The 24,591-nt window shown below is 35.8% G+C and overlaps 5 protein-coding genes across 7 annotated transcripts; 1 reads left to right on the forward strand and 4 right to left on the reverse strand.

The window, feature by feature from the left end:
• Positions 1 to 59: 59 nt before the first annotated feature.
• On the reverse strand, positions 60 to 7,066 carry AGY1 (Albino or Glassy Yellow 1). 3 transcript variants are annotated; one of them, XM_086655477.1, is made up of 20 exons: positions 6,422 to 7,066; positions 6,117 to 6,189; positions 5,430 to 5,636; positions 5,235 to 5,338; positions 4,901 to 5,080; positions 4,453 to 4,671; positions 4,246 to 4,359; positions 4,036 to 4,149; positions 3,733 to 3,900; positions 3,021 to 3,196; positions 2,828 to 2,894; positions 2,593 to 2,739; positions 2,283 to 2,378; positions 2,138 to 2,206; positions 1,915 to 2,016; positions 1,581 to 1,832; positions 1,416 to 1,483; positions 1,079 to 1,196; positions 561 to 800; positions 60 to 453 (listed from the first exon to the last, which is right to left on the reverse strand). In XM_086655477.1, the coding sequence occupies exons 1-20, from the start codon at positions 6,839 to 6,841 to the stop codon at positions 334 to 336; spliced, it is 3,054 nt and encodes a 1,017-aa protein (XP_086511603.1). In that variant the 5' UTR covers positions 6,842 to 7,066; the 3' UTR covers positions 60 to 333. The 3 variants fall into 3 exon arrangements, with proteins under 3 accessions (XP_086511603.1, XP_086511602.1, XP_086511604.1); XM_086655476.1 differs by having other exon boundaries at positions 3,733 to 4,149; XM_086655478.1 differs by having other exon boundaries at positions 3,733 to 4,149; positions 5,446 to 5,636; positions 6,422 to 7,006.
• A 640-nt stretch (positions 7,067 to 7,706) lies between these two features.
• On the reverse strand, positions 7,707 to 9,174 carry LOC147569026 (diacylglycerol O-acyltransferase 3-like). The gene is made up of 2 exons (XM_086655482.1): positions 8,726 to 9,174; positions 7,707 to 8,508 (listed from the first exon to the last, which is right to left on the reverse strand). The coding sequence occupies exons 1-2, from the start codon at positions 9,113 to 9,115 to the stop codon at positions 7,825 to 7,827; spliced, it is 1,074 nt and encodes a 357-aa protein (XP_086511608.1). The 5' UTR covers positions 9,116 to 9,174; the 3' UTR covers positions 7,707 to 7,824.
• Positions 9,175 to 9,964: 790 nt separating this feature from the next.
• Positions 9,965 to 18,632, reverse strand: LOC147569027 (hydroxyproline-rich glycoprotein family protein). Its single transcript, XM_086655483.1, has 9 exons — positions 18,427 to 18,632; positions 17,848 to 17,959; positions 12,816 to 13,424; positions 12,047 to 12,442; positions 11,827 to 11,958; positions 11,412 to 11,593; positions 11,034 to 11,145; positions 10,729 to 10,872; positions 9,965 to 10,286 (listed from the first exon to the last, which is right to left on the reverse strand). The coding sequence occupies exons 3-9, from the start codon at positions 13,386 to 13,388 to the stop codon at positions 10,173 to 10,175; spliced, it is 1,653 nt and encodes a 550-aa protein (XP_086511609.1). The 5' UTR covers positions 13,389 to 13,424; positions 17,848 to 17,959; positions 18,427 to 18,632; the 3' UTR covers positions 9,965 to 10,172.
• Positions 18,633 to 19,326: 694 nt separating this feature from the next.
• On the forward strand, positions 19,327 to 19,671 carry LOC147569028 (uncharacterized). Its single transcript, XM_086661619.1, has one exon. The coding sequence runs from the start codon at positions 19,327 to 19,329 to the stop codon at positions 19,669 to 19,671; it is 345 nt and encodes a 114-aa protein (XP_086517745.1).
• Positions 19,672 to 20,790: 1,119 nt separating this feature from the next.
• LOC147569029 (uncharacterized) lies at positions 20,791 to 24,190 on the reverse strand. The gene is made up of 8 exons (XM_086655496.1): positions 23,851 to 24,190; positions 23,477 to 23,709; positions 23,293 to 23,367; positions 23,105 to 23,162; positions 22,556 to 22,611; positions 21,767 to 21,829; positions 21,606 to 21,674; positions 20,791 to 21,173 (listed from the first exon to the last, which is right to left on the reverse strand). Exons 2-8 carry the CDS (start codon positions 23,546 to 23,548, stop codon positions 20,934 to 20,936), a joined length of 633 nt encoding a protein of 210 aa, XP_086511622.1. The 5' UTR covers positions 23,549 to 23,709; positions 23,851 to 24,190; the 3' UTR covers positions 20,791 to 20,933.
• Between the last annotated feature and the right edge of the window lie 401 nt (positions 24,191 to 24,591).

The following is a 24,591-nucleotide window of genomic DNA, read 5'->3' on the forward strand; positions in this document are numbered from 1 at the left end:
GGCGCTATTAGAGGGGAGGCCCTTTTAGAGCTTCCTTTACGCCATTAGAGGGGAGGCGCTTTTAGAACTTCCTTTACATTAAATTCATATCTCTGAATAATTCAAATGGTATAACATATTGATACAAGGCAATGCTCTTTGTTTTAGAAGCATGATAAGTAAAGAAATCTTCTCATTTTACAATATATGACAAAAATCACGTTATCGACTTTCTACAAGCACAGAATCAGTTGGTCAACGAATACTGGATATCTTCTTTTGCCATCTTCGAACTTGTAACAAATCTACTAATTGATGGACGGGTTTACGGGAGGGTACCTTGAAGTTGGCAGACTATGAAGATGCCTCTGCAACTCGCTCTGGCTTGGAGTTCTTGCTAGCCTTTCCATTTGCCGGGAGTTTGTTTGGTTTGTCATCTTCTTGTTTCGGGTCCTTCTTCAATACTGGTTGGAACTGCAGAAAGAATTTTTTTCAGACACAGCTAATAGTAACTAGATTATCTTTTTACAGAGGGATAATATAGCTCGATGCTTTCACGATATTTAAGTCATGTTAAGAACCTGGTAAATAGAGTAAATGACATTTCTTCTGATCTGGGCCATCATCTCTAAGAAGAGATTGTATCCTTCGAGTTTGTACTCAATAAGAGGGTCCCTCTGTGCATATCCTCGTAAACTCACAGCTTGTTGGACAAACTTGAGAGCTTGCAAGTGTTCTTTCCAAAGGCGATCGATGTTGCTTAAAATTAAGAACCTCTCTGCTTCCTTCATCAAGCCCGGTGCTTTTTCATCGACAATATCCTGAACATTATTCCAGAACCAAAAGTAAACGTGAACAATCTGTAATGAACTCCATAACCTAGCGTCATACGTTGTTGCTTATATAACCTTAAATAACCTATAGTTGATGTGAATAAGATCTAAAGAATAAAATCTTACAACCGACGAATTGAAGTTTATGGACAAGTCCACAAACACGTGGGGCAATGACCAATTGTCAGTTTCCATGTTAGGGTTAGTCGGTCGTTAAACATAACTTCCAGATATATATCTAAGTGGGAAAAGATCTTTATATTTACCCTTTTCTGTAAGTATGCATCACGACCACGAGAGTGAAGGTAACCCCGCAACTCCTCGTAAGTTGAACCATTGCTAGCCAATAACTCTGGTGTCAAATCTGTCAATAGATAGCAATATCTGACGCAGGACAACTTGTTAGTGTATGATTATATAGTCCATCAAAAGAAGTTCTAATATATGTATATAGATATATATGACCGATGATTTGGATTTCTCTTAATACTAGGAGCTAATAACTAGACCCATTTGTTAGATTAGCCTTCAACTAGGAGATTAACGACATAAGAACTAATAAATGAGTTGTGTAGTAGAGAACTAGAGATTGAAGGCTCTTACTGTTGAATTTTCGAAATGAGCTTTTCAAGATCCCAGCTCTCCTTGGGAGTATCAGCACCAATGTTAGCCTATTAACGTCGAACGGTCGAAGTATCTCAAGAAAATTAGATTAAAGATACAAGGACAGCTATAATTGAAAAAGAGTAATAATGTTTCGTATATTACTTCTAAAATATCATCCATTGTCAATTCAGCATATTCAATAAGAAGAGATTGTAGGTTTTCAGATTCAAGTGCCCGTCTTCTTTCTGTATATACACGATCTCTTTGACTATTCAGAACCTCATCATACTCAAACAACTGCTTCCTGATATCGAAGAAATAGTTCTCCACCTTCCGCTGCGCCTCATCTAGGGCTTTCGTTAGCATTTTTGACTCAATTGGCAAGTCCTCAACTCTGAAAGCTTTCATCATCCCCTAAATTGTAGAAAGTCAAGAACACACATATGAGAATCTATATCCTAATAAAGTACAAATAAACTCCGAGAGAATGCCAGACCTGAATCCGGTCACCACCAAAAATTCGAAATATATTGTCCTCCAGACTGAGGAAGAACCTCGAACTTCCAGGATCTCCTTGCCTGCCACTTCGACCACGTAACTGTAATCAAACAGATTGAATAATTACATTCTCACAATTATTACATTCTCACATACTTTTAGGATTTAGGGAGTCCTAGATCATAATACAACTTGACCCTAAGCTAATTGAGACATTTAACCTGATTGTCAATTCGACGAGATTCGTGGCGTTCTGTCCCCACAACGTGAAGTCCACCAGCCAATACAACCTGCAGTATAACTGAGTTAGTTGTGACTATAGAGTGCCTAAAATGTTTATCAAGAAAAAGGACATAATAGACACACCTTTTTCCGTTCCTCTTCTGTATAGATCTTATATTCACCGATAATTTCTGTGAAGGCACCCCGTAACTTAGCTAGTACTTCGTCCCGAATAGGACCCTACAATTTTCATAATCACATAATATTTTAAGGCATGGAGCTACTTAAGCTGGCAAAAGTAAAAGAGTAGAAGCTCAAAGGAGTCCTAATGAAATTCCAGATCAACTTAGTGAGATTCACTATCTCACCATTTACAAATTTTTCGTATTTGTCTGCATCACATTCTGTGTTTAGGTTGCAGTAAGAATCTAATAATATGAAAAATGATTGATACCTTTTCACACGAGTACGAGAGTCGCTCCTCTGCTTCGAGCTCAGATAGCGACCTCTGACCCCATATTTTAACAGCTAACTCTACTGCTTCCTCAGCCAAAGTTGTCTTCTCTTTAGACACTTTGCATGGGAATAAGTTCTCGTTGACCTGCAATTCACTTAAGAATAGTTATATGAAAAGTTTCAAGTCAGTGACTTATATGTAGTAAACCAACTAACCAAGATAAATAACAAACCTTCCAACTCTTTTTTGAGGGAGCTTTCTTGACAGACACGAATGCTCCTTCTGTTGGCTTGACAACTCTGTAAGATTCATCTCACATTAGAAACCACAAATAGTATACTTCAAGCTTTACTGAAACATGTAAACTTGCAAGTATCTGTTCAAAGAACATAACTACGAAGCTGCAAAATACGATGAGATGATACCTCGGCATGAGTATCTCACGTAGCTTTAACCTCGCCATGTACTCTGCATTTCCTCCAAGGATAATATCTGTTCCACGACCAGCCATATTAGTAGCAATTGTCACTGCCCCAAGGCGACCACTTTGTGCAACAATCTCTGCTTCTCTCTCTACATTCTCTGGTTTTGCATTTAGAACCTTTGGAGATGAAAATACTTATATCAGGTTTCTTAATCAGTCAATACATAAAAGCACTTATTTTGTTGCTCTCTTGGTAGACACATTTGGTGTGTGTGTGGGTGGTGTGTGTGTGTGTGTGTGTGTGCGGTGTGTGTGTGTGTGTGCGGTGTGTGTGTGTGTGTGCGGTGGGCGTGTGTGCAATGTGTGTGTGCGGTGTGTGTGTGTGTGCGGTGGGCGTGTGTGCAATGTGTGTGTGTGTGTGCGGTGTGAGTGTGTGCGGTGTGAGTGTGTGCGGTGTGCGTGTGTGCAGTGTGTGTGGTGTGAGGTGTGTGCGGTGTGTGAGGTGTGTGCGGTGTGCGGGGCGCGGGGTGCGGTGGTGCGGTGTGTGCGGTGTGTGCAGTGTGTGCGGTGTGTGCGTGTGTGCATGTGTGCGTGTGTGTGTGTGTAAAAGCACACATTGTTCTTCGCGATATTGCCATTTTGAAAAGAAAATGAAGTATTTCCACCAACGGTTTTACCAGAACGAATTTAGATTAACTAATCATACGTCATACCTCATGAGGAATTCCAGCTTCCTTCAATTGTTTTGACAGCATGTCACTCTGCTCGACGCTAGTTGTACCAACGAGCACAGGACGGCCTGTTTTATTCATCCTGGAAATTTCTACCACAACTGCTTGCCATTTACCAGTAGTTGCCCTGAAAACTACATCTGAGTCATCCTGAAATCGAGATAAAAGTAAAGACATGTTATACCGCAGAATATTGAAAAGAAACAACCACTTAATTAGGCGATAAAGATTCTTAACCAATAACATAATCCAATTTAAAAGGGAAGAAAGAAATCTAAAACAGACCTTCCTTATCATGGCCTTGTTTGTAGGAACAATTGTTACTTTAAGTTTGTATATGCTTTCAAATTCTGTGCTTTCAGTTGCTGCAGTGCCAGTCATTCCACAAAGCTTGGGAAACTGCATTACCAGCAAAACCAAGACAGGAATTTCGGAGAGTGAAGAGAGAAACTAAAAGTGATTCCTTAATGAGTTATAAGGACAAAACTTCCCGACCTGAAGAAAAAAGTTCTGATAACTGATAGATGCCAGTGTTACAGTTTCGTTTTGAATCGGCAGGCCTTCTTTTGCTTCAACCGCCTGGTGGAGTCCATCACTCCATCGTCTCCCCTGACATACCATGTAAAATCAACACGACAGAAAGCATGAAAAAAAAATCAAAATCGTCTTTTGAAGAAAAAAAGCACTGGAGTAGTTACTCACCTGCATGACTCGACCAGTAAACTCATCCACTATAAGAATCTCTTTTCCACGAACAATGTAATTTACATCCCTGAGAAAGAGTTCTTTAGCTTTGATTGCATTTACTATATAAGATGCCCACTGTTCTCGGGGATCATATAAATCCTTCACATCCAAAATTTCTTCAGCATCCTCATAACCCTGTTCTGTGAGTAAAACACTTTTCTGTTTCTCATCAACCTGAAAACGCAACCCAAACAAATATCGAGAAATCTTAATTTCTACTTTGTGAACTAATGGTTTATATTGGTAGTGGCTCATAGTTGACTTCAAAATTATGGCTATGTTTTTCCAAAAAACTTTGCCTATGAAAGGAAGCTAAAGTATGCGACTTCCAGATCCTTGGATCAATGTTCCCAGAGTAGCAATTTTCTTTGGGGTTTAGACTGATTGTATGTAAGTCTCTTACAGTGTAATGGAGATCTCGTTCAAAGGCTGTAGCCATTTTTGCAGCTTTATAGTACTGCTCACTTGGTTTTTCTGCAGGTCCAGAGATGATAAGTGGAGTTCTTGCTTCATCAATAAGTATGGAATCAACCTCGTCAATCACACAATAATTAAAACTCCTCATGACAAGCTCATCAACAGTCTGCACATGCCACTAGAACCGGTAAGTTCTCCGCCAGAAGAAAAGTATTCAATGTGAAGTAAATGAGTAAAACAAAATAAATGCAATAAGAAAAAAGTAATTCATAGTAGAAAGCCATAAAAAGATATTAGTAGGTAAGGCAAAATTTACTTTCCGTGGCAAGATTGTCTCTCAAGAAATCAAAACCGAGTTCACTGTTGGTGACATATGTGATATCACACAAATAGTTTTCCCTCCTTTGTTCACTTGTCATATTCTCTGCCAACATAAACATTTTATCGATAGGTCATTTTTGCACTTCAAGCTAAGAAAAATACAAAGAAACACGGTATAGAAGAAAAAAACATACGTTGGATTAGGCCAACCTGCATTCCAAGAAATTTAGGAACTTGACCAACCCACTCGCAATCACGCCGTGCAAGATAATCATTAACTGTAACAACATGTACTCCCTTCCCACTTAAAGCATTCAAATAGGCTGGTAAAATAGCAACAAGAGTCTTTCCTTCTCCAGTCCTCATTTCCGCTATTTCTCCTTTATGAAGAACCATACCACCTGCGTGAACAACAAAACTGTTGAAAGTGCCTTGAATATGGGTCAATATCTAACTCGAAAACCAAAATTTTGGCCAGATCCATTTACTTATGTTTGCCTGGTCTCATAAGGGAGTTTATCAGTGTAAAGGGGAGTATCTTGTTTTTCTAGTTTGTCAGTTCTTCGTCATAACAAAAATTTAGTCTCTTGTTTTACTTAAATACAAAGAATATCCACAAGGTGTACCCTCGGGTGAGGCTTCGTGGGCATAACTGGTTTAATCACCCACGAGGCCACGAATCACATAAGAGATATTAGGAGCTTTGTACCTCTTAGATAAACCTAAATCCTAACCTGGATTCATCCCTTCAATTGAGTTACTCAAATGGGTTTAAGACCACTAAAATAGAAGCCTAATCTCATTACCTTAGAATATCTCATGTCACGAAAAATTTCGGAAAGAGGATTCAAATGCAACATTATAAGGATAAGTAAATATACCTATTAGTTGTACGTCGAAAGGACGAAGACCCAAGACCCTTCTCGAAGCCTCTCTAACAACAGCAAATGCTTCCTGCCCAATATAGGTATTAAGTGACACAAAGTACATTATAATTCTACAAAGATACATACAACATAAATGATCAAAGAAAATGAGATAGATTGGAAGACAAATTACCCACCACTTATTTTTTTCTAAACTGCAATTTTGAATTCTAAACCTAACCAACAAAGAATCTGAAACTACCATATCAAGAAAAAATTAACAGTGTAGCAAGTTTAAGAGTGAGAAAATCAATACTTACAGGTAACAAAGAATCCAAGGAGCTTCCTTTTTGAGCTTTCTCTTTCAAAATGGAAGTTCTCTCTCTCAACTCCAAATCAGACAACTGAGAAATCTCAGTTTCTAACCCATTAATCAAACTAACAGTTGCAGCATACTGTTTCCTTGTATTCTCTCCAGTATCAGTCCCTTTGAAAATCCCACCAAGTAAACCTCCCAAAGATGCAACTGCTCTCATTCGCCCGCTCCTTAAACCCTTATTTTTATTACTAAATCTTGCCCCAATTTCATATAATTGACGAGGTTTTTCCCCCAAAAAAGAAGTACCCATTTCTAGTCTTTGACTGTTGTTGATTGGGAAGAGAAGAGATTTTGTTGAAAATGGTAAGACTGATGGAAGCGAGTTATTAACAGTAGGCATCCCAAATGGTTTTGCCGCCATTTTTATGGAAATAAAGAAATTATTTCAGAAATTTCAATCAATTTGGTTAGAATAAGTGGAAATCCAAATTAATGACAACTTTGGTTGTAATTAGACTGAATAGTTTCTCTCTCTAAAAGAGGGGCGCTCTTCATTTCTGCAAAATTTGAGGGGATCTAGTTTGTGGAGGGAAGAGACGAGACCTTGAGGAAGATAAGGTGGATGGACTAATGGGAGAATGGGAGTATAATCTAGTTTTCCGTTTTCTCATAAATTCTAGGGTTATTTCGCTTGGCCCCCATATCTATGATGGGTTTCACTCATGGTCTCCTATTTTTACAAAATGCCGAAATGATACCTTATTTTTCTTTTTCCGTTAGAGCTTAAAGCTCAGTTAATTTAACTTTTCTTTTTTTATTTTTGAGAAATTGACTACGATCTACGTTAGTTGTTACAAGGCATTGATACATCATTAAGATGTGATAAGCACGATAACCGCCTAAGTTAAACCAATAATTAAAGAGGCCTAAAGCTTGACAATATAGAGCCTAAAGCCTGACAATATCTACTTTGTTTAGTGCATAAATTACATGAGATAAATCTTGGTGATAAATTGCTTCCGCCGAGACTCCATCCCAAGACCTTATGGGCTTAAGAGGGATGTCCTACCACTGCACCAAAAGGCAGTGAAAAGTTAAATTAACTTTTCAGAGCTCTATTTCAGTAACGTCAATCTTTGTCGCATTTGTTTTGAATTAGTTGGACCAGATCGAAATGTCTTTCGAGTAAGATTGTTCTCCGACGCACCCTCTGTTTACATTTTTTTTGCGCCGAATAGGTTGTGGTTATATATCTAGATCAAAAAAATTAGATGCTTATTTGCACATTTAAAGTAGTAACTCTTTCTTCATTCATTAGATATATCATATATAAACACAAATACATTAGTCAGTGAATAAATTTTGTTCTTGATAAAAATATTAGTTAACCAGAGACATGAAAACCTAATCATTCCTGATCCCATCACCACCACTCATGAAATTATCAACAATTGCATCTAAATCATCCATCCCAACTCCAAAATACAAACTATTTTTACTTTTATCATTTGATGATGATCCTTCATTTCTTGTTTCACTACTCATCTTAGAAACAACTCTGACATTAGGGCTACTTCTGCACTTACCCATGCATTTGCATCCAACAACAACATCACTATTACCTACCCTCTTCTTCAATTCCTCCATCAACCCTTCTGCTCCATTTTTCTTGCATTTTCCTCCCATGCATACTTCAATTTTCTCCCCTCTACATGAAGAAGAAGAACAACAAGTTATCCCCATTTCCACACTACTCATGCTAGTTGTAGTACTGCTACTTGATCCCTCACACCTCGTATCATCTTCGTCTTTTAATACTTCTACAACCTTCTTTTCTCCAATTGGGGATGATACCCTTGTATTGGTAACCATAGGACTAGTTTCTTCTGGAGAAGAACAACAACTTGAAGATGAACAAGATGATAAAGATGATGATTCAACAGTGTCATCCATTGTGGGTGGTGGTTTCATATTCTCCAAAAATATAGCCTTTTTCGACTTTGCTTTCTCTTCCTTTTGCCTTCTCTTTATCTCCTTCTCTTCAGCTTTTAGTTGAAGTAATTGAATTAGCAATATCTCTAGTACTTTCTGCACAATGAAACACATCAATTATTAGTAACTTGCCTTACACATCATAAGTTATACTAATTTAAACTAAATAGACCTAAAATCGAAAATCATTCACAATTCAGAACCAATCCAACTAAGTAGTATCAATTCAGACCCCATCTGACACAGAACTAAAATCTGAGTGAAGTTAAATTAAACAAAAATCAAAACAATAACAAAATAATAGAAATCTTACCGAAATCGCCTTCTCTTTCTCTGTGGAGATTGAATCATCAACATCAATAGTATCCAAAATACCCATCTCAGAATACATTGATAAGTTCTTCCATAACCCTTTAACCAACTTTGTCTTCTTCTTTAATTCCTTCTTCTCCTTTTCCTTCTTCACTATTTCCTTCTTCTTCTTCCCACCTCCCACATAGACACCATACCCTTTATCAGAAAACCCAGAATTCAAAACCCACAAAGACTTTCTATTTTCAGAGCAAACTGATCGAATTCCACACCAAACCCTTTCCTGTGCACCAATTGATCCACCGGAAAAAGAAGATTTAAGAGAATGGGTATCTGAAAAACCACCGGAAAATCTCAGAGTTGGACGGAAAATCACACCAGATATCTCCATTGCTTGAAAGGAGAGAGAGGAATATCAATATCAGGAATAGAAACTGATTGAAAAACAAATAAAGCTCTGCTTTTACCTTTATTTATAGTTGGAGAAAGAATTTCTAAAAAAAGGAAAGTAGCGGGCCCAAAGTAACCGTTTTAACACGTGTAAGAAATCTGACGGTTTAGACAGTCACGTGACGGTTGGATATAGACACACGTATGAACATGTAATTTTACACTCGGCACGCGTTGGGTGTGAAGTTTGGACGTTAGATGTTATGTGTACGAAGATCTACGGTTTATATTGTGCCACGGAAAGAGAGATCTGCCAAGTCAAGAAATGGTGGGTGAAATAAGAAAAGGGAAACTTCTAAAATGGAGTGAGGATTTCTTTACTTGACGGAAGGAACATTTCTAAACCTATAATCTCTTGTCCCAATTCTCAATCATCTTCTTAATCTCATTACTTGAATTTGAATCATCTGAATCTGAAATGTCTGACTTAAGTTATTGTCTGACTCAAATAGACAACCTAAATTGTTTAACTCGTACAAGGGACATTTTAGTCTTTCCCGTCGGAGAAAGGCGTACCATTTCTCTTATTCACCACGTAGGCAAAGAAGTCAGATAGGGAGCCAACAAGGAAGTACTTCTATCAAACCATTTTTGTAACTTGAAGAGATTCAACTGGTCCAAATCAAGCATTTGGACAAATAAGACACCAAGTATCAAATATAAACAAACATTCTGAAATTTGATTTGAAACGATTCGTATATCTGAGCCTGATTTTATATTTGACTGTGTAAGAAAAAAGAACTTGCTTACCAACACAGAAAATAATTGTTCTAAATAAATCGATCTAGATTAGTAAAATTAGAACTCTTTTATCAATTCCATAAGCTATCGATGAACATAGTACTCGTGCATCAAAATGCAACAAAAACAAAAGGGAAAATTATAGATTTATACTCGGTATCTAACAACAAATCTATGACGAGGAATAACAAAATATGAGCAAATAAGGTTTTCTTTACATAACTATCGAGAAAATGGGAGATGATTATTTTCTTCATTATGCAAAACCTGAAGCAACTAATGCTCGAGATCCTCCTCCCATATGTGCAGGCACTCGCTGCCTAATTTCTTCAAAAGCACGCATCGTCTCTGAGTCTAGTCCACCGGCAAACTGCACATATTCATTCAGACACAAAAATTTATTTCTACATCGTTGTAAAACAGATAACGACTTAAAGAAGAGGAAACCTTAGTGTTACGTTGTGTTTGTTTTTCAAATTCACATATGAAGTATGAACGGACTCGAAATTGATTTCAACATTTTGTCTGGATCATGGGTTTGTCTTATTGGACGGCTGACTCTGCCTAATTTTGGGTAAATTTCAGTCAGACAGAAAATAAGCTGAAATAAGAGACTATTGTCTATAACAATAAGAAATTCCTATCATGGTCCTGAACAAAAGTCTCACACTACTCGTACTCAGACAAGTCAGGCGAATCAAATTCAGAAGAAAAGAAAAATACAACACATTAGTCTTCAGTGTCAAGAACACATTCAGCCAGACCTCCACGATCGAAGGGTTGAAACTTGAAACATTTGAGTCTTGAATTACCTGATGGGCCCTGTAAGCAAACCGAACTCCTTGGAGCAAGAGAGCCTCCTGTGTTGATTCTCTTTCGGAATGCCTAATAGATTCCAACTCCATCGATACTCTTTTCATGTACATCTTTGCCAACCTCATCGAAACTTGCTTTATCTGTATAACAATGAACTCAAGTATGTTATATTTGAAAAGAATGACTATTATAAGTTCACCATCTTAGAATCGAAGCAAGATTCTTAAGGCAAGCAAGAATCTGCATTTTTTAGTCTATTATTCGTCTATCAAGATCAATCATTCGAACTGAAGTGACATACCTTACTAGCCATTCCTGAATCAAGCATCCAATCAGTAGGGATTTTCCAGTCTCTAAAAGAAACCATTGTTGAATTTCGCAACCTAATCAGCCTTTGTATGCTCCTCTCGCACCTTGAATCACATCACAGAATGAAGATAATGAATGTAACTTAAAAAAGGAAAATAGCACTCCTTGTCTCTTGTAAGCAAACGGAAACCGCTTGTAATGTCATATCACTGTCCAAAAGAGTCTTGAATTTACGGGTCAATCTCAGACCCAAACGACGACCGAAGAATGTGGGATAAATCCCGCACACGGGTCTGACACAAAACTGCATCTTTTTATGCTTTCTTTGTTGCTTATTTTGAATGAGAATTTACTCGATAACACCACTTACTTGTCTAATAAAGTAGCCATCTTTTTCAAGGAAGTTTCACATGGCACGTAGAAGTCATACTTATAAGAGGCAACTTCGTTTTCTACTCGCTTAAGATCGCGATACTCAATAGCAGCTTCTCTCATGGCATCAGCTTTCTTCTCGGGCCAGTTGAAATGTTTCAGCACTGCTCTCTCATCCGCCTGTAAATCAGTAAAGATTCAACTAGTGATTCAGAAATATGGTTGCCTCCTTAAATAATCTTAAGCCACTACCATTCAACAACCAATGAATTATATTATCATTTTCGGGTCATCATATTACAAACACATCGAGAATTTTATCACAATCTGATATCAATCTTTCAGAAGCAAATCATAAGGAAATTAGAAATCATAAAAGATATGTTATTCTTGTCAAGGTTTTGAAAACATACCAATGATGCGAGTTCAGAGTCAACCCATTCCACAAATTTATCAACTTCATCTATATTTGTATAAGCCGCATTATGAATTTTCTCAATAAGAGAATTTATGAACTCCCCTTTTGTCTCCACATCTTTTCTTATCTACAAAAATATTTCATTTTAGCATTAAACAGTGCCGAACCATATATATATATATAGGAAAAACACACGGAAGAGATTCAATACTTACAGCTAGCAAATGAGATGAACGATTTTGAATTTCTCCAACAATGCTGCTATGAGCATTAGTTGCCACAGGATATCTCTGCTTTCCACTTCCCACTGGTTCCTTCTTCACTTCACGCTTCGTTAACGAGTGATAAAATTCAACAATAGCTGGAGCTTTTCGGGAGGTAGCTGATTTGACAGGAAGACGAGGGAGTGGTGGTGGTGGAGGAGGTGGCGGAGCCGCCAAATTTTCCTGAACCTTCGGTTGAATTTCTGCAGCTCTAGTTGAACTTGAAGATGGTATCTTAACCGAGCTCATTTTTATGTCAAGATCCTTCTTCATTTCTATGTTTTCCAATTTGTTGACAATGAGTTCCTGAACATCTTTAAACTCGGACCTCTCTCGAATCGAATCCCTCTTCATCAAAAACATATAATCATATACTTTTTAAATCAAACTCTAATGAATGTTAAGTTCTGTTTCAAACAAATTCAATCTCTGGTTTTAACTCTAAGGAGATTTCTTCACTAAAATGGTATATTAAAAAACCATCTAAACTCAACATGAAAACTGAAACTAGTACTAAAAGAAAATTTTGGGTATTTGGTTTCAGGCTTTCAGCAAACAAATTATCAGAAAACTAACCAATGAGTATTGAAGACCCAAATCTAAAAAGCTGATTATAATTCATAAATGGGTATTTCATAATTCAAAAGATATCATCAAATTCCACAAAAGTAAAGCAGAATTAGGTCAAAACACTAAGCAAAATAGGAGTTTCAGCTCTAACCTGAGAACTACTTCTAGAAGGAGATGATTCTTTTGCAGAAAGTTCTTCAGTAAGCTTCATGTTCTTTAATTCCAGCTCTTCATTCAAGCTCTTCAATTTCACCAACTCCATTTTCAAACCCAAAACTTCTTCCTGTAAATTTTGAACCAAATTCTCACTAGTACTAAGTTTTCCTTCCAATTCCTTGATTTTCCCATCTGAATCATCTCCATCTTTGCTAAAAGTCGAGTCTATATTTCGCCTTGGTCTCGAAAATTGATCGATTATTAAACGATTTCCAGGCCTACCCAGAGTTTTAACTTCCTGAATTTCCCTACCCTTTTGATCCTCACTTGATTTATGTTTGTTTAAACCAAGACTTCTTCTAACTTTTTGAGTGTTATTTGGTTCAGTTGTTGGGAGTTGAACTAACCTAGATTTTGATTTCAACCCTGGTGAAGAAACCCCATTACCAGTTTCTGATCTTGGTGAATCTTTAACAAGTTTAGAAGATGGTCTAAATCTAGATGGAGTTGTTGTATTTAAAAGGTTGACCTTACTTTCTGATGTTCTTGATGAAATTTCTTGCTTCATTTCTTCTACTTCGTTTTCAAAGAGTTCTTCTTCTTCCTGTATAATAATAACTGTGAGTAAACAAAAAATTTATGGGATTTTCTCCATTGTTTCAGAGAAGAATTAAAAATAAAAAAACGTGGTGAGTAAAACAAGGAGAAATGAGAAGTGGGTCTTCTGAATCTGAGTTGATGATGATGATGATGATGATGATTAGGGGGAGTAATTAAAATGTTCTAATTGAGTTTCCAAGAATTAAACAAGAATGGGGTTAATATTTAGAACTATGAGGAGACAGTACAAGACAAAAAAAGTCAGATCTATGAAAATGAAATCAGCCCCAACAAAATCCGAGTAGACAAGATTTTAGAGGACCCCAACTCTGAATTTAGGGATTCATTTTTTACTTTTGGTGTGTCATGGAAGTGCAGGTCCTAGTGACCAAATGCATGATTTATGTTTTTCTTTTCAGATATGTACTGCGATTTACATTAGTCATTACAAGGCATTGATACATCATTAAGATATGATAAGCACGATAGCTGTCTAAATTAACCATTAATGAAAGAAGTATAAAATCTAACAACATGAAAGAAGTCTGATAAATTTATTACCACAATTTATATTGTAATATATAAAATGCTTGTTACTTGTTATACCATAATTACGCCATTATAATTGTTTGAACCGTATAATTCTCTTAAGCTAAAAATCCTTGGTAAGAAGTGTCGTTTTTAACTTTAGAGATCAACAGTTCGAAACACGTTGACAATTAAAAAAAATGAAATATTCTTACAACGGTATAATTTGTATAAATTGAATATATCTATTAAGAAACAGACAGTGTGCAAGCTAACAGATGAATCTTCTTCTAGTTTTAGTTATTCAGTGTCTAAATTTGCAATCGAGTTGATCAACATTTTGAATAACAACATGTTTAATGAGAGAAAGAGTTAAGAGAGATGATTAAGTAGTAATTGTGAGTGGTATAGGATTAATAGTTTAATTAAGTAGGATTAGTAATAATAATGTGGGACATGGCTATTGAAGCTGTCACTTGTCACATGGAAACAGAGTTGTCTACCAACTAATCATATGCTTATTATTTATTTATTCATTTTCCATCAAATTTTAAGTTGTTCAAAAACATTTGTCTTCAAGTGTTGTTGTACATTTTTATGATCGTACAAGTTCGAAGAATGTCGGGTATCACGAGTCTGAAAATGCCCAAATTCACCATTTTCCAAACTGTCCATTTCTACTAAGCCCCACCCCAGCTATGGCCTATGGCTATGCCAAATTGCCAACCCACTTTCAACCCTGTCTTGACTTATGTCAAGTCTACTCAATAATGACGATTATTTACTGTTGATCTTCTATTCTTTTAGGTTAGGAGTTAGGGTTCATATAAGGTCCAAACTCTGGTCAGACATCAGATATGGTCCACCAACTATTTTGTGGGTTGGCCTGTTGCAGTTATTTGGTAAAGTAAAAATTTTGAGATACAGTAACGGAGGTGATACTGTGATAGTATGCCAGTCTAGATTGTTTGATTTTCTCTCACTAGATCTGACCCGGCCAAGTACTCCTGTCAGGATTTGGCCGGGCATACATACCACCATTTTCGGATGTTATAGATTGACCCTCACCTTTTAGAAAAAGGTCGGTAAGAACAAGAAATTTTCGGGAACAAGGTGGAAAACTCAAAAAAATTTACAAAACTCCGGAGATGATCGGCGACGACCGACAACAGATCATTGTCTTTTCTCTTTTTCTCTCTCCCTTCGTCTGGAAAACTAGACGAAGGAAGGATTCCTTCATCTGGTTTTCCAAACGAAGGTCGTCTGGATCTGGACTCTAGATCCATACAAGTTTCGTTTGGACCTGGAGTCCAGAACCCCTGATCCAGGCGAAGTAGTCTGGTTCTACCAGACGAGGGCTCCGGCGAAAGGGTCCCCCCCTTTGCCGGAACCATTGCAAGAGAGTAGAAAGAGAAAGAGAGAAAGAGAGAAAAGAGAAAAGAGAGAGAGGGGAAGAAAGAGATGATAGTCGGAATTAGTGATTGCGCAGAGTTGATGGTGGTGAGAAGGAAGATGGAGGAAGAAGAAATAAAAACATTAAAAGTAGGCAAGGACGGAACTATGTGGAGACCAGGCTGGGTAGCTGCCTGGCCTGGTCTCCACATATTAGATGAACCCTGCCACTGCTTACAATAGTTCACCCTAGCTCTAGTGGGGAGTTAGTTATCTTTCCAAGGGGAAGACATGGGTTCAAATCCCATTGCAAGCATACTAGTTCCTTTTTAATTTTTCTTTTGATTTTGATTTCATGTGTCATTTTAATAGAGATTGATTGCTACACAAGATCATATTATTTCGGTACACTTTTGGCTATCGATTTATACAATCCTACTTTAATTTGTAAATCAAAATATTACATCTATTGTTTTAGTTAGATTATTAAGATAAATGTAAAATTTATGATATGAAAAGTTATCCTTAAAAAATTGTCTTGTATTGTATCTTGCCATACACATTATAAATAGAATTTTACTTTATAAAGACTTTAGGCTTGCCCTCTCTATCATGAAATTCTAGTTCCGCCCCTGAAAGTAGGTAGTGTTCGGAGAAAACAAAAAGAATTTATTTCCACCCAAAACTTTGTTCTCTAGAAAATTTTCTTATTTTCTCAAAACATTTAGCTTTAGAAAACTGTTGAAACTAAAGTTCAACAAAATTAAAACAATTTTTTTTTTTTTTTTACTTTGATTAAATATGGAATTTGATCGAAATTTGAATTAATTCTAGTCAAATTTAAACTACATCACAATATTTTACTTGTTTGAATGGTTTACTCGAATTGATTTTAAGTCGATTGGAATGAATTCAAAAGTCGATGTTTTGTAATAGTGCATGAAATTGTGTATCTATATAATTAGAGAGGACTAGAGGAGGGTATCTTTTTCAGAATATACCTCATCTTCAATGGTTGAGATCACACCTCTCAAACTTATCTCCAAGAGTTAGAGATTAAATTCTTCAACCTTATTTTTAAAGGTTGAGAAGATACATTCTAACTTTATCTTCAACGATTAAAATTACATTTCTTAAACTCTTATCTCTAATTTCAAAAAAAAAACTCTTATCTCCAATTAAGAGTTGAGATTATATAATCGGCTCAACTCAGCGGCCACTGATTATAACCTCGTGTACCTAACCTTCTTGTACTACAGGTAAATGGATATAATTTGTATCATTGTTTAAATGAATAGGAATGGTTAGACTTGTGGTTTGTTGACTCCTTGACCACCTCTAATCCAGATCTGATTCAACTATAGCATAAAACCTAGAAAAAAGCTGAAGTATGAGTTTATTTCTTGTAATTAGTGATCAATCCTGCACCACTTACTAAACCATATATTATTATCAAATAATTCTACTTAATTACAGTAATATATTAAGCTTTCAATTAGTTTTCTCGTAAAACTCATTAGCTTGATTTAACATTTCATTATTATAAATCAAAGTGCCATAAACAATACACAAATAAAAGCAAAAGCTCTTTTGCTTAATTTATATATTTGAAACAAAAAATAATCATGATTAGCCCTTTATCCCATGTCTAAAGCACAAATTATTTGTCTTATCTTTCAAGGAAATTAAAGAACCATCATTTGCATAAATTAGTTCGTAAGGAAACGAAAATGCTTCAAAGTAAAACCTAAAATATCGTTTTGATGTTATTTTCTCTTGGATATAAAAATCAATTTCATATAAAATCATTTTCTAGTTAATTCATTGTTTAGACATATAGTGAGTAGATAGTCTAATTTTATTACTAATATTATCTTATTTATTATTTTACTATGTCTTAACGTTTGAATATCTTTTTTTTCGGTAAAATGTCTTAAAGTATGATCTTGTTTTATTTTACTTTATTTTTCTTTAGTCGGTTGGTCTGTTTGAAGTGATATATTTACTTTAGACTAAAAAAGTTGTCTCTGAAAAGCACCAAAAATTAAAATTCTTTCCACAAGCAAGGATTCCCTTAAGAAAAGCCCATGATTAATCATATTACTACTATGCCTAAAAAGAATGGTAGAGATTAATTAGATTTGCCTCAAAGTAATCCCTAAAGATATATAAAGATAAAAGAAGATAACTTGAAGCATTATCAATGGAAAATTCCTAATGCCTCCTAATTTAACACAAAATTCTTGTCAGGTCCCTGCTTTTAGCAAAATACGTTTGCACCCAGATAACTGCTTTTTAAAAGTTCTTTCATATGACACTATTCTTTTTTTCAACAAAAAAAAAAGAAAGACACTATTTTTTTTTATTAAAAATTCATCGACGATTATATTTTTCTAAAGCTTCCAAAAATACCGTTTTAATTTTCTCACTCGGCTTCTCTTTTCAAAAATAACAAACCATTATATTAATATATGGATATATATATATAATAATTTCAAAGTACTTACTCTTTTATGTATTTTTGTTTGTTTATGGTGGTAGAGTGAATCAATCAGACTTGATTTCTGTTTCTGGTTTCCAATCCATCAAACTTTCTAATGCATATCCAATTCAGTTTCCCTGCCAACAACACAATAATAGAGCTGAAAATTTGTAATTCTATTGAACACTTCTCTCCCACCAACATTATAATAATAAGATATTCAATTCATTTATCATTTCAATATCTAAGATTTCTTTGAAAGTTTGAAGTTATAAAATTATAAGGTTTGAAGTGAAGTAGGGAGTCAACAAGAAAGTTGATTAAACTTTATACTAATCATAGACATTACAGACATTGCAGTATTATTGCACTATATTGACATGAAAACAAACTACATTTTCCTTTCCGTACTTTCTTGTAAATCTGAGTCTCGTCAACTGATGTTAGGATTATCGATCAAATATGTATGAACAAATCATAACCAGAATATGAGAAGAAAAAGAAAGCAATAAAAAAAATGTGACATCCAATAATCAAAATATCAAATGAAAAAAAGGGGAAAAAAAAGAAAAAAAAAAAGGAGAAAAAACAATTAGTTAGTTACCTTAGAGGTTTGATAAACCTCTTCGAAAAAGATAGAGCTAGGGATAAAAACAAATTGAGAGAGGGAGAAATATATTATTTGTCCCTCTATGGTGTTGATTTTATAAAGGAAGAGATCAATCTTTGCAAGAAGATGAAAAGCTCCTTTCCAAGTAGTTCAATAGGATAAAAGCAAAGACAAAATTTTCAATATAATATATAGGACTTGTTTTATATCTCACGTTTCCTTTTATACTAATTTGAGCTTTTGGGATTATCTAGAAAAATTAGATATAACTTATAGGATTCGTAATGGTCTTTCTGGTAGAGAAATGTATATGTTACTGCTTAACTATAATAGGTTTCACAAATCACAACAACGTGTCTACTGAAATCTTATGAGTATGATTTTCATAATATAGGATTTGTTTATACATAGAGTAGTTATGTTATATTTTATAGATAGGAAGGGTCGGGGTGGGGCTCCAACGAGACTCGTTGAGGCCTTGAGGTCTCTAGCTAGTTTGTCGGAATCTAATTATCTGACTACATGATACGAGGTAGTTGTATAAGAAGTTGACGTACTTGTAAATACAAGTAGAGTAATTGTGAGAATTTGGAAAATAATGTTTAAGAGAACAACACCATGACATCATTTTACGTAATATAACAATAAAAGTTTAGAAGAAGTATAACTACTTTTAACATTTATCTTTACTTTTAGGTCATTCATTTTACAAAGTTTTGTAGGGTTAATTATTCGGTTAATGAGTTGTTATCGACGAGTAATATATTATGTATATGTGTGAAGTATACTCATTAGTCATATGGAGGTTTTGGTGCTATATTGCGTGATTATAATGGAGATCCGATTGTCGCAGCTGCAGCCATTACAATGAGAGAGTCAGTAATAACTCATGAAATGCATGGAGTCCGGTTAGGGCTCCAATTGGCTTTGAAATATGGTAGAACTCGGGTCAAGATAGCAACAGATTCTTTGCTTACTGTTTCTATCCTCACAAACCCAGAGAAACCACCACCGTGGCAGATCAAGAGATTGGTCCGAGAAATCAAATTATTATGGGAGCAATTCGAGGAGTGTTCTATTATGCACGTGTATAGGGAAATAAACCAGGCAGCAGATTACCTCTCAAAAATGAAGCCCGCAAATGGAATGATTGAGATGACCCCAGAAGCAATGCCTGAGGAATTAAAGAAGCTAGTGAGAGATGACCAGAGGGGTGTAATTAGAATTAGGCATACTTAATTTGCTGATTGATATGTTTCTTTATAAGTTCTTATTGTTTCATTCGTCATTTTCTGATTCATTAGTTGTGTAAAGGGTCGGGCCCTTCAACCCGTTGACAATTTCAAATAAAAAATTAGTCTAAATTAGTCTCTCTTGAAGTTAATAATTTGCATATAAAAATTCGAAAGTAGTTGAGTAGTTTTTTTTTTTTTTTTTGATGAGAAACATTGCATTAAAAACGAACAAGAGTACTACAAGCACATAAACGGCTAAAGAAATGCCGACACAAACAAGAGTACAAGTAGTTGAGTAGTTAATTTACTAAGATAAGGATTCTATATATATATAGACACGTATGTGTAGTTTCTCATTATCTCATATAGGAAAGGAACTGTTTAACTGATTCAACTCAGATTGAGTGATTAGAAATGCTTCCGTTCAATATATGATTGATACTAACTTTAGGGTTTAAATGCACTAAGAGATCTACGCAATGGGAGTCGAATCGAGAAATGGAGAAAATAAAAATTTGGTGGAGTCGCCTTTGTTTTATAAGAATGTAGATTGTGATTGGTGGTGGTGTGTCAAATCATTGTGATCCTATCTGTATCTTCGATAAGGAGAGGAGTCGCACAATATTATTGTTTCTTTAGCTTCGGAAGCTTCTTAATTGTGACATTTCAAATACCTACAAATCTAACCATTACTTCTCTTACTCATCTATCTATCTATATTACCTATATTAGATATGAGAGGTAATGATGTGATGTTTGTCCTCGTCACGGGAAGTAGGTAAATTATTCGATAACTAGAGATGAATTTTTGTTAATCTCAATTTTGAAATGATATGATTTCTTAAGCGCTTGAAGTCACTTTGAAGGCTTTGTTTGCACCTATATAACACTCGCTATACCTTTGCTCATCATTTGTAAGTACGCAGATAACTAAATCTAACATAACGCGGTTGACTGAACTGTTTGTATCTAGGGCTAGGGGTTGGAATCATCCACTACCGCTCATGCTATGCCCGGCCATAATCCCACCCTACCCTAGGAGTGGACTAAGGAGTAGCATCCTTGCTGATTTATGCAAAAAAAAAAAAGAGTAGCAGCATCTAGTCTTCGAGAGAATCAAATCTTTGCAGAAGAGGTCAACTTTAAATCTTTAACCAGTTTGGGAACTATTCATAAAGAAAAAGGAAAAGAAAATAGATAAACTTCTCCAAATACATACATGGAAAGCAAAGGAGAGAATTACATGGCTGTTGGAGACAAACTGAGCTACCGGATATCTTCTTCTTCGTCGCTTTCATCACTATATGACACTAGACCAGCAAGAGCACCTAAGGGAGGAGTATTAGACTTGTTCATATCGCCATCGTTTGGTGTTTTCACTTTGTCTGAAGGGTTCTCTGTACTTGTGTCATCTGTCTTTGCTTTCTTTGCTTGTGGTTTTACTTTAATGATCAATCCACTTAATGGGTTTGATGGTGGAGTTTTCCTCCTCAGTGGCTTCACTTCCTACGCCCAAGCAAAAAAGAACATGAAGAATTTATCAAGTCCACTAAATACGTCAAACTCGCACAAATGATGTTTTAATGCTTGACAAGACTACTCTGAGCACTTGAAAACAACATCTTTGTTCCTAGTGCCACTAATTTGAGGTTTCTTAAGGGTACTGGATGCAGGAGATTCAAGTTCGCAAGCCGCAAAAGATGTGTGTCAGAGTTTCAGTTCGCTGTCCCAGAGTTTCAGTTCCCTCACATTCAAACCTCTTTTTGTGTAATTTTATGTTTGAGAAGTTCTGCTAAACTTGCTCTAGCAGAATACATGTCTATTTACTCTAATTTCACATGATTGGTTTTACGTCTAGTTTATGAAATTACAGCACAACTACAGAATTCAAGGTCAATGAGAATAAGCTACATGTCCATGTAAATACTGATGGCTCACCTCAACCTTAGGGACAGTGGGTGTTTCCTTGATCTCATATAGAGTGGTAGAGTGAACTGCCACTGCTGCCTGAAATTAAAATTGGAACATATATATGTTGAGGAATCAAGGAAGAAGAACAATCATACCATATACAGAAGACATAATAGCTAGGAAATTACTTGAAAACTCCGGAGCTGTTGGTTTTCTTCATCTGCGATTTGCCGCTCATATTCCTTCCTTGACTAGAAAGAAACAATTAAGTTTCAGACTAAAAGAAGATTGACACATTTTTTGCTGAAAGTATAACATGTCACAGTGAGATTAACTTGGAAATCCCTTTCAGTTTCAAGCTATCTATCTGAAACCGAACTGTACATGCAAATAGCAGATGAAGAGATATTCACATGCCACTAAATTTGAGATAACTTTTTCAACGGTAAGCTACAAGTAGTTGTATTGTCAATTTGGCATCTCAAAACGTTAACCATTTTAAGGACCTGAATATAATATTTTTCCGTGCAGTTGACACACCTACAGCTTGCTGATAATACATCTCAAATTCAAAATACTAACCATTTTCAAAACCTTGCCTGTACAGTTTGTGAAACAGCTCATGTAGGTCTGTTTCTTCCTATTACTACGTCATCAAATGTATTTTTCTCTGGCTATTTCTCTTTCCTTCTCTAAGATTTTATATTGATCAAACAAATCACCGTTTTTCAATCTAAATCTATAACATAAAGGCCAAATTGAACTATCAGTAACATTTGAATGAGCACAGTTTGAAACAGAAATACAAAGCAGTGGAACTAAAAAAAAGAGCGTTATAAAGTTAGTCATTATGAGCAATAAACATATTCTTTCTCAGTTGAAACAAAGACTTCTAAGCAGCAATTTGAAGTCATAATCATTGCTGCTGGCATGCACAATTACCAATTTAATGAATTCCCTTCTTAACCAAAGCTTACCATCTCTAGGTTATCTAGAAACTCAGTCTCATCTTCATCCAGTGCCTTAGGTGGTCCTGAAATTGAACGAAGTAAAGCATCACACTTTTAGTTAACCTACAAATACTGATGATATGGAATCAATGTATACACAATCCGAGAATCTACTGCAGAACTTATTAGGTAGCTAAATGACACGGACAATTTTTTTTATATAAAACTTGTTACACATGACAAATTCGATTATCATAATTTACCACTCAACTGTTGCTTGAAATGTTTTAACTTTTAACCACACCAAACCTCGTTCTCAAACGAAATCCTGTGCATGGCAGTTATTTACATGTACTGATTCTAACAACCCTCGTGAAAGATGCAGAAGAGTGAAACGTTCGTGGGTAAATAAGATTGATATGGATTCATCTGCTTAGAAACTCTCTCTCTACCCAATTTAGGGTATTCGAATTAACTTAGTTAGTTCAATTAACAGTTTAACCACATGTACTAGTCATCTTGAAGCATTATTAAAGCACCATAGCAGAAAAAAGGAAAGAAAACTAAAGTACTCACTGTGCTTGAATCTTTCATTAAATTCTGCATCTTTCTTGTCCTTATTATCCTTCAAAATCTAAAAGAACAAAGATTCAATCAAGAATGAATTCACAAGAACTGTACCTAAGGTCAATTCACAAACAATAATAATAACCTAATAGCATTGTCAATGTGGTTCTTGTTGGGAGAAGGGGGGGAAATCAAACCTCAAAGAGTGCTCTATCTCTCTGAGCAGTTCCATCCTCAGCTCGTTCCCCTCTAGTTTTCTTCGATTCATCTAACTGCAATATTGAAATTAACAAAAATGAAGAAACTTTATGATCTATCTGATTTAGGAATTAGGTTTACGAATGGTGATGTGATTAGGGTTTTAGTAGATGAGAAACCTACCTGTTCCTCGGAGACAAAATTCATCAACCTGATAGAGGATGATGATGTATGAGTAGGAGCTCCTTCCGCCATATCTGGTTAGGGTTTTTCTTGCTCCTAGTTTTCACTATCAAATTCTTTGCTCCTCTTCGCCTCTATTGGAGTCGCTCTGATTCTCGTATTTTGGGACTCCCGCGTTTCATTGCCGCGCTGGTAAGCCCGAGATATACCCGATCCGCCCTAGCTTGACCCGTCTCTTTGGATTCACGCTTGAGCAACCTATGAGAAACAAGGATTTCTCTCGCCACGTGACTGAACATGTGAGAGGAGAGAGAAACTCTTGTTTATCTCACAGACGGTTCAAGTGGGAGTCCCAGAGAGCGGGTTGAGTATACTCTTTGTTTTTTTGTTAGAAACATTGATACATCAATGAGATATGATAAACACGATAATCGCCAAATTCAAATTCTTTCAGAAACGAGTCTAAAATCCAACTAAATAACTATCTAAAGGCAACTGAATTATGGGTTTAAAGTCCAACTAAACTACTTTTATTTATCACCCCGTCGTTTTTTTCTCTCCCTTCGTCTCACGACCTGTACTAAAAAAAAAAAAAGTAAAAACAAAAATAAAATTCTTAATCTTCTTGTTCTTCCTTCCTTCTTCTCTATCTACTTGTCGGCAAAGGGGAGGACTCCTTGGGGAAGCATTCATGTGAAAGGAATACAAGGGAGAGACATGCTCCATCTTTTATATCCACTTGTGTTACTTATGTATATGTATATTGTGCCTTCATTTCTCAATGATCATTGATTACTCCATCTTTAACAACCACCATTAGATCAACATTCTTAGTCGCGGACAACAGATGCTCCAACACAACCGTTTAATGCTATATCGTGATGCGCCATTATAATTGTGGTGCCGTTTATCATGACTCGTTTTGGTGCATCTTGAATTATGTTATCTGATTCTGCATAAGTTGCACTGTTGCCTTGTCTAGTGGTAATACTTTTGGCACTTTTCACTATTGGTCTTGTTATTGTTACTAGCTGCTTTTGCCCACAGGACGATTGAATTCCCTTACCTCCTACATGAGGTTCAAAATGCGCCCTTCATAATTGTAGTAGTCTTCA

Source organism: Eschscholzia californica, unplaced genomic scaffold (genome assembly GCF_041429995.1).
Source record: "Eschscholzia californica isolate CP2 unplaced genomic scaffold, dmEscCali1.0.p SCAF_1, whole genome shotgun sequence".
Classification (NCBI taxonomy): Eukaryota; Viridiplantae; Streptophyta; class Magnoliopsida; order Ranunculales; family Papaveraceae; genus Eschscholzia; species Eschscholzia californica.

Coding starts and splice junctions, on each gene's coding strand:
- LOC147569028 (XM_086661619.1), top strand. CDS start 19,327: ATGCATGGAGTCCGGTTAGGGCTCCAATTGGCTTTGAAATATGGTAGA.
- AGY1 (XM_086655476.1), bottom strand. CDS start 6,841: ATGGCGGCAAAACCATTTGGGATGCCTACTGTTAATAACTCGCTTCCA. Junction 2,895..3,020: donor CGTGAGATACTCATGCCGAG/GTATCATCTCAT, acceptor TGAATCTTACAG/AGTTGTCAAGCCAACAGAAG. Junction 2,379..2,592: donor TCTCGTACTCGTGTGAAAAG/GTATCAATCATT, acceptor TGAAAATTGTAG/GGTCCTATTCGGGACGAAGT.
- LOC147569027 (XM_086655483.1), bottom strand. CDS start 13,388: ATGAAGCAAGAAATTTCATCAAGAACATCAGAAAGTAAGGTCAACCTT. Junction 11,146..11,411: donor ATGGCTACTTTATTAGACAA/GTAAGTGGTGTT, acceptor ATGTGATTCAAG/GTGCGAGAGGAGCATACAAA. Junction 10,873..11,033: donor ATTCAGGAATGGCTAGTAAG/GTATGTCACTTC, acceptor ATTGTTATACAG/ATAAAGCAAGTTTCGATGAG.
- LOC147569029 (XM_086655496.1), bottom strand. CDS start 23,548: ATGGCGGAAGGAGCTCCTACTCATACATCATCATCCTCTATCAGGTTG. Junction 22,612..23,104: donor TAATGAAAGATTCAAGCACA/GTGAGTACTTTA, acceptor GTTCAATTTCAG/GACCACCTAAGGCACTGGAT. Junction 21,830..22,555: donor TTCTAGATAACCTAGAGATG/GTAAGCTTTGGT, acceptor GTTTCTTTCTAG/TCAAGGAAGGAATATGAGCG.
- LOC147569026 (XM_086655482.1), bottom strand. CDS start 9,115: ATGGAGATATCTGGTGTGATTTTCCGTCCAACTCTGAGATTTTCCGGT. Junction 8,509..8,725: donor AGAAAGAGAAGGCGATTTCG/GTAAGATTTCTA, acceptor TTCATTGTGCAG/AAAGTACTAGAGATATTGCT.